This window comes from Seriola dumerili, unplaced genomic scaffold, assembly GCF_002260705.1.
Source record: "Seriola dumerili isolate Sdu_G_001 unplaced genomic scaffold, Sdu_1.0 BDQW01000465.1, whole genome shotgun sequence".
Lineage (NCBI taxonomy): Eukaryota > Metazoa > Chordata > Actinopteri > Carangiformes > Carangidae > Seriola > Seriola dumerili.
This window is the reverse complement of record NW_019174720.1, coordinates 409,652-418,494: the sequence shown is the minus strand read 5'-3', so window position 1 is coordinate 418,494 and position 8,843 is coordinate 409,652. Positions and strand designations below refer to the sequence as shown.

At 40.2% G+C, this 8,843-nt stretch overlaps 1 protein-coding gene across 1 annotated transcript in view; it reads right to left on the bottom strand.

Moving 5' to 3' along the window:
- LOC111234827 (paired box protein Pax-6-like) overlaps positions 1-4,132 on the bottom strand; it is a 25,038-nt gene extending 20,906 nt beyond the window's left edge. The window contains exon 1 of the mRNA XM_022763005.1: positions 4,120-4,132. Coding sequence (XP_022618726.1) covers positions 4,120-4,132 — 13 coding nt within the window. The remainder of the gene's footprint in view (positions 1-4,119) is intronic.
- Between the last annotated feature and the right edge of the window lie 4,711 nt (positions 4,133-8,843).

Here is an 8,843-nt window from a genome sequence, read left to right as displayed (position 1 = left end):
TTATTGGTGTAAAGAAGACGGGGCAATTTACAGGCTCCACAGACACTGTGGAGACTCAAAATGTTCAAAGTTCAATAAAAAAAAAATGATGGTATGAATAAATACCGACAATATAGTCTGTGTAATATGACAATGATTTGTGAATTATCATGCCATGTTATTTCATCCTGCTCACTTTCAGAAAAAGAGAGTTTATTGTAGTTTATTCCCGCTCATTCAGACCAAAGCCAATAGAACAGGCTCTGTCCTGTTCGTCTGGACTTATAAATCAATACTTTACTTCATGATTTGTGACATTATCATTGAAAAAAGAGGTTTTGGAACAAGAACATTTCTCATATTTGACCAAAAATAAACTGAAGCAAATGAATCAAGATGAAAAATAATAAAGTTTCGCAACTGCACGGTTATATTTTGTTAGTATTTGTAGTATTTGCAATATTTGTGGCTGTTTAATGTTGTCTTATTCATGTATTTAATTCTGAACAATTTTGGACCATATTAAATCAGCACAAACTTATTAGAAACTACAGGAAGTGTCATTTAAAAAAAATGACATCAGTCCTGAGTTACTACTAAATGATACATTATTTGTAGAATTGAATAGTGATAAAATGCAGTGTGGTTATATTTGGTGAAATGTATAAATAATTTAAAGTTTATATGTCCTGCTTGTGGAACAATGGTTTGGTCTTTCCTGACTATATACTGCAAAAAGCAACAATAACAGAGACATAGTGGAAAACTATTATATAAGATTCATATCCATTAATTGATAACTCCTTCATCATCAGCAGAAGGTGCACTGTTGTGGGATGATTAGGAAGATGACCAGTTTAACTATCTGTTGAGAAAGCACATGACATTCATTCTACTTCATCCAGTTCTCCAGACCAAAGCCTTTTGAGATTTGCTGGAAAAAAAAAAGAAAAAACGAACCAATAAAGGCTTCAGAGCTGCTCCCTCTCTGAAGCTCTTGTCATTAACAACCTGCATAATGAACATGAAGCAGCTCCACACAGGAACAAACACACACACAGGCCGGCTATAGGCACCTTGTCCCCGCTATAACTCAGCGCCCTTCTCCTCGTGAAAGGAGACAAAGAGCCGGAGGAGCGGAGCCGCGGCTCTGCTCGGTAAATACCCGCCAGGCTTTGTGTGTCCGCGGGATTTTGGTGTCGTTGCCTCGTTAGTTGCGGCTCGTTAAAGAAGCCGCGACACAAAACCGCGGCGGGGAGCCCAATTTGAGCAGCACAACGGACATAAAGGAGTTCTGTTGAACACACTGATGACAATATAAAAGTTTCATTCAGCCGCATTCAGCGGCTGATATGAGGAGAAAAGACCCGAGAGCCTAAGAGTTGCTGCCGAACACACTGCTGCTGGTTCCCCGTACTGGTCCCACTGCAGACTCACAATAATAATGATAATAATAATAATAATAATAATAATAATAATAATAATGTTTTATTGTAATGGTTGCATAAAACAGAACAGTTCAGGTTAACCAGAGTAAATATTTAAGGAATTTGGAAAAAACAACAACAACAACAACAGAACGCTCAATAAAACTAAAACTTCATAGAAAATAATTTTCTTTGCTCTTTTGTTTTCTTTTTTTCTCATTATCCAACATTATAAGTCAGTATAAAAGAAGCAGCCGTCATTCAGGGTGTCTGACTCTTCAGCCGTAAACCAGTGGCACTTTAAAGTGGACTGATATTACAAAAAATTAACACAATGAACCTGATCGGGATAAATACGGTACATAGTGAAGGTAGAAGTTGTTTTTATATCAACAGCGTTTATTGACTGTGTTTTGTGTATTTTGAATATGTGTGTTTGATAAGCAGCGCGCGCTACGTCCTCAACTCAGCGTGAAAACACCAGAGTAACAAACTTTTTACAGGAAGATGAAAGTGAAATAATTTAAAACAAAGTGGCTCTTAATGTTCATGTGATCTTAGTTTGTTCAGGCAGTGTGTGTCTTTTACAGGACACAGCTGAACTGAGCTGATCATGTGTTTGATTTCATGTACCTAGTATTTTAGTGAGACAACAGCCAGAGCGGCTTCCAATGAAAAAACACAGATACGCTTTGAAATGTGTCTGATTCCTGTATGATCTTCATCTGTCGGAATCAGAAAATGGCTCAGGTGCGTGCGCAGATACTGAGGCGTCTGTGCACGGTGTCTCCATCAGAACATATGGGAGCACAGACACACACAAACAATGAAACGCTCCAAATTCACGTGTTGGATGAATTCATTCGACCTGATTAATCATGCGGTTAATTGGCTAAGATTTAATTAAGACGTTAATTAACAGCCGACTTAGATCATCAATTAAGACGAAGTGTATCGTCCTGTATTTGCTGGCTCTGGTATTGAAAACAGTCTGAATTTTATTACACATCATATTTAAACGACGTGTTTCTGCTGTAATTTTAACATGTGTCACTTCTTCTCGGCCTGCACAAACACAACTCCAGTCAATTTTGAGAGGCCTACAGTGGATAACACTGATCATACAGCTTAGAATAAACTGCTGAGGCCAGATGTCCTCATTTATATCCAGAGGCTCATTATTTCTGTTTAAAAAATCAAATAAAGACACAAGATATTTTACAAATACGTGTTTTTATCTGACGATCATAAAAACATAAGAAAGGCCTCTACAGGCTTCAAAAGATGTTTTAAATCAAGAGTTTAACGAACCGTTTCAGCGACAGTCTTCCTCAGAAATAACTATTGACGGTGATCATTATAATTTTTTTTACAAAGTTATTATAAACACCGTTTGAGTGCAAACACACTGTCTGCTCCAGAATATCTGAACAACGATTTAGAACAGTGCAAAACAGGCGTGACATTTCTCAACTGTGTTGTTTAATAAATGAGGTGAGAAACGTGTTAGGGTGGATGATATATATATATATATATATATATATATCATAGATATTTATGAGATCGATGGTGTTATATAAAATCTTGTAGGCCAATAATTTAAACGTTTATGAACACATGGTTGAAGATAGTTTGTGGCGGGAACAATAGGCCTATACTGGCTATATTTTATTATCTAATCGCGATGATCATTCTAAATGATCGCGCCTACTTTTCAGAACACACTTGTGTTACAATCTGAATTCAGCTTCACGATCCAGCAGAGAATCTGATATTTAATCCACATCACTCAGCGCGCGGCACCACCACGCGCTCTCAGCACGAGCGCCACTTTAGGCTTCTGTTATTGTTGTTGTTGTTTATTAAGTTTAGTTTGTCCTGAGCTCTGTTTCCACAATGCGCTTTCTTCGCGGGACTGACGGGACGGAAGGCCGAACCGAGCTCTTCAGTCCGGCCTCAGGGGAGAAACAGACGTCGGTGTCGCTCTTACACAGATTCACGTGTTTGACCTGCTGTGTTTGTAGAAACGGACGTTGTAAATACAACAGAGCAGTGGCCTGTATCCTGAGGTCAGTTCATCTTCACACCACAGTCCTGACTTTGTGCTCTAGTATCAGTGTGAATCAGTTTATATCAGTTCATTTACTGTGAGTTTTTTCTCAATGCAAACTCTGAGTCAGACTAACTTCAATATAACTCCTGAAACTAAACATGAGCATCTGCTGCTTTTACACTTTCAAAGGAAATACCAGCCTGTGGGTGATGTAGTCAATGACAGGCAGGTGTTAGACATTATTCATTATTCTGTCTGTTCTGTATTACTACCATTTTAACAAATCCAAAGGTGTTCTACTCTCTTTTTCTTTGTCTATTTCAACAGTTTACTTATAAAAGTCTTCCTCCTCTTTCTTTTTGTCATTGTCATCTCGTCCTTCTTTACGCATCCTTTCTCTCCTCTACTCTTAAACCTGATTAATTGTTTAGTCATTTCAGATTTTTAATTTCTAAACAGTTCTTTCATTCCTTTTTTTCTTCTTTTTTAACATTAGACTTCAACATGTTTGTCTTCTGTTCTTGTGTCAGGTTCCACATTATCAGCCTGTCTTCATCTTGTCCTTATCTGCTAAACAAACTGTAACTTTTTAACTCCTGCTCAGACTGATGAAGAAAGAGAAGAGAGGGAGGGAGAGAGAGAGAGAGTGAGCAAGCTTACCTTTCTGTGGCATGCTGTAGAGAAGTGAAGTTTTGCTACGTTTAGTTTTCCAACAGCTCCTTTCTTCTATTCTTTCCTCCAATTAGTTTCTCCTTGACTGAAGAGACAAGTGCAGAGAGAGACAGAGCTGGTCCTCTGAGGAGGAGGGAGGAGAGAGGGAGGGAGGGAGGGGAGGGAGGGAGGGAGAGTGAGTGGGAGGGCCGAGAGAATGCTAAAGAGAGAGAGGGTGGGCACACAGAGAAAGAGAGAGAGAGAGCAGAGGGGAAGGGATGGAGTTTGAACAGTGAGAGCTGAGAGTTTGTTCAGGAGTGACAAATTGAGCGAGAGAGAGTGTGTGTGTGTGTTTGTGTGTGTGTGTGACATGGTAAATACTGTATTCAGGTTGAGAGTATTGATACAGTTCAAATACAATGAATAGAATTAAAACATACTAGACAGGTAAAGGTGAACGTACACACACACTTTAGTTTCCTTGTGGTTTGGGTGTTTTGTGTGGTTAAGGCCGGTAAGGTAAGCTTTCTGTTCTGAATGGTCACACTGGTCACTGCCGCCCTGATCTCTGTCCAAGACTACAGAGACAGACACACAGAAGAACTGTGTCTCCTGCATCATTGTAGTCTCGATGAACTGTATGAACGTGGGTGAACAGCGCAGACTGTCAAACGGTCTCTCCTCAGAATTTCAGGAATAGAAGTGACTGTTGTGAAGAGGTTGCTGTTTTCACACCTCTACACACCTGGATAATCAAGTATAAAGTTCGCGTGGGTTAGGGTAAGGGTTAGCTCATCGGTTCATGTGTTTCAGAATGTTACACAAACTGTTGGACTGTCAGTATGTGGAGTAGGTGAGTACACTGTTCTACCCTCTTTCCACCAAAATTAGCAGGTAGAAGCAGGTTTTTTTAAACGCAGGTAAACTGAGGACACGCACAACTACAAGGAGTGATGTCATCACATGCACTTACAGAGCACACATACAGACACAGTGGAGAGAGAGTGAGCTGCTAGCTGTTGTGGTCAGACATATCTGTCACGTCTCATCTCCAGGTTGGGGCAGCTGTCAGTGTGAGACGCTTCTATTGATTCTAATGATTGTGTGTTTTTAAAACTTATTTTGAAGCTGCAGTTCACCCTTTCATCTTGGAGCTCTGTGGAATTTCTGGTTGAACAGCACTGTGCTGGACATGTGACAGGTGTGTTACAGTCTCTCTGAAAGATGTCACAGTAGGAAAAGGAGCAAAATTTGTGTGTTCACGTGATTAGAGCTGGAGCAGATAAATACCTGTGTCTACTCAGCCTTTTCGACCAGCTTGTCCAGTGTCCTTGTGTTCATGTCCGACATGCTACTGCCCCAGCAGACGGCCACATGGACACTGGCCACTAGGGCTGGGTATTGCCACTGATTTCTTGAAACGATTCAATTCCAATTCACAAGGTTCAATTCAATATGGATTCAGTCAGAGATATTTCAGTTGCAATATTAATTTTTCTGGGTTATGAGAATCTCAGAACTGATGCTGTAAATTGTTCCTCTCACATGGTGCATTATTAAAAACATTCATACTTACATTTTGAATGGACACAAAGCAGTTACATTAATGCACTTCCTATTTAACATGACCAACGGTTTAAACACACATCTCAAGAAATAATAGATGTAATGTGTGTTCTTAACCTACCTCAGCGCACCAGCTACACTGTGTATGAACAGGTACACACAGCTTCTTCTTCACATCTTACATATAGCTTTGCTTTAGTCCAGCTCCTCACTGTCTACATAGTTTTTAAATCTGAAATGCAGCTAGACATCTGTCTTTAGACTTGCCGCTGACTTGCTGTTGGGATCTCGTCTGTCATGTTGTTGTCTCTCTCGTGCAGAGGTGTAGTGCTGTTTGTTTACATGATGGAGCACACCTATGGTGCACGTGCACAGTTAAGTTGTCGTTTCAAAGGTTAAGTTACCACTGTTCCTATGATGGCAATTTTACATTCATTTACTGACTTGTGTCGAGCAAATGAAGAAGTATTAGAAACATCCATTTAGAGGAGATGCTGCAGTGCTCAAGCTAAGCTAACAGACTAGGCTATGAAAACGTAGCTAAGCTAGCTTGAAATTACATTGGTGGTCTGTCCCCTTCCGCTATGTAGCCAAGATGGCGAACGTTGAAGCATAGCAGAAGAACAGCAAGTGTGACTATAGATGTATGCAAATTGAGACACAGCTCAGGACTCTTGGCCACCAGCCAAACTGAGATATTAGTGGAGAGGAATCATCTTATAAAGCATTCAGTTTTTGAAACAAATATGGTTAAACCAAAAATTTTCATAAACATTTCTCTTTCACCAAAACAAGTTATTTTGCAGCAAAAATCAATAATATATACAGTAGACATAATTATGCCATTCACATGACCATGACGCACACAAGGACATATTATTAAACAAAGGAAAATGTTATTGTTATTTATGCAGGCGGTCCCAGTGGATCTGTCCGAGGCTGAATTTCTTTCCCAGTCCGACAGTGGAGCCAATAATGGTCTGGCTCACTAAAGAGTCCAGCTTGACTCAGAAGTAGTTTTTCTTCCCCTCCATGTGTAAGTAACTTGATGGTTCAAGATGTCACATATAGGTTTCCATTAGTGATGGCTACAGTAGACATGATAATGTTAGCTAACTTGCCATATTGTGAATTATGAATGCCATATTATGAATGTGTTTGGCAAATGTTGCTATCACTAACTAGCATATCACAGTTGTGGCCATACAGAGGGGGAAGTGTGGCTGATGAAGCATTCTCTGAGATGTTGATGACCTATTGCAACATCTAGTGGCAGTGACGATCGTTTACAGAACCTTTTCAGGTTTTGTAAACCATGTCCGACAGACAGAGATGACAAAGATGCGACCAGAGCAGGGCTGGACAGGTAACTTCACATACTGGGCCAACTCGCTCCCTCTCTGGGTTAGGGTTAGGGTTGGTCGCTGCTCAGAGCGACACACCTGTGGACAAAGAAGTGAGGCGTTGAAAAATGGACAGACAGCAACATCAAAAACAGAAGAAGGGAGGTGCGGAGAAGTTGTGAGCCCAAAAAATAAAGAATTTACATGCAGAGGCCGTCAAGTGTGCCAAAATCCCACATATGTTTGCTTTAGGGGCCGTAACAGCCTCAACTTCTACGGCATCTTTCGGTGCCATCGTGCAGCAACAGGTGGAAGGAGGAGAGCACACAGAGGAGCAGGAGGAGATGCAGGAGTGTGACAGGGAAGCCAAGGAGCACAGTGAGCAGGAGGAGAGTATAGCCGAAGTGGAAGCGGGAGGTAGCATGCAGGTAAAAAGAGACACTCAGGGAGTAACGTTAGGCTACTTTGTCTACTTTACCTATAAAGTATCTGTATTTGCTTTATTTTTTGTGTAAGACTTACTATTTCCATTTTAAAGGAACAGTGAATTAAGGAGTGCATACTTGTATACTTCAATTTTATTAAATAATTTGAAATGATTGATACTTCTAGCAGAGCTTTTTCTTTGCCAGTTCCTGGTACTGCTACTTGAGTATGGATATTGTGTACTCCACAGACATGATTGCCAGGGAGTCAGTCAAGAGTCTGTGAGTACACTGGTCCTTTCTGATCACCAGGCAGTCACTCAACAGCAAGTGAGTGTATTTGTACACTTGCACTGGTGCACTTGTCCATGGCACAAAAAAACACAGCTGTAGTACAATAAGCATATTTAAGGGGACTGCAAAGGAGCTGGGGTGGGTAGTGTTCAACCGATCGGTCCAGGCCAAAATTGCCAGGACCGTTTTTTTTTTTTGTTCCAGTCCAGCCCTGGACCAGAGCACAAGTGGACTGGACTGATGACTACTGGCTCCAATCCCGGTCGGCCAGTGGACTGTAAGTATTTTACAGACTCCATCAGTCTCTTTACAGACCCTCTCTGTGTGCCCATCATTTGTGTGGCCTGTCCCAGCAGATAAGTCCAAGGCTAAATTTCTTATCCAGTCTGACCCTGAACCAGAGCCAATACTGGTCTGGGTTTTCCACAATGGACAAACCTACGAGCTGCTTAAGAGCTAACCTTTGTTGTGATGGTTGCATTAGTAAACATGTGGATAAGTTTATGGAATGCTCGAGGTTTGGTTATGTTTAGGCACAAAAACTACTTTGCTAGGTTTAGGAAAAGATCGTTGTTTTATGTTTTTATATATTTTTGAGTTCCAGAAACTGAGTGGTGTTATACGTTTGTGGTATTACACCAGTGTACATATGCAGTGATATTTATCTGTTATGTCTTGTAATAACTTTTTTAAAAAGTACAAATGTATTTTAGTTGCATGTATGGTGTAATATTTATACTGAAGTCACACAGTAAACTTAATGAATAACTGTTGTATTGTGAAGCTCAGGGAACTCAGGAAATTTGGTAATCTCACAATTAAGAATGAAGTTTTTTGCCGAACTGATTGGAGAATTAACATTCTCAGCTGGCACTAACTGTTCTGATGATTTTGAACTTCACTTTAGGAGCTCTTTCTTTTCTTACATTTAACTCACCTTCAGTTTAAATAAAAGGTTTCCTTCTCTTCTCTGTGTAGCTGACAGAATAATAATACCTGTTCCACTGCCTGTTCATGTTCATACTAATCACATATTTCACCTTGATGTGTCATGACAAGGCCGTTAGTCCTATATATAGTTTTTATATGATCTAATTATATATAT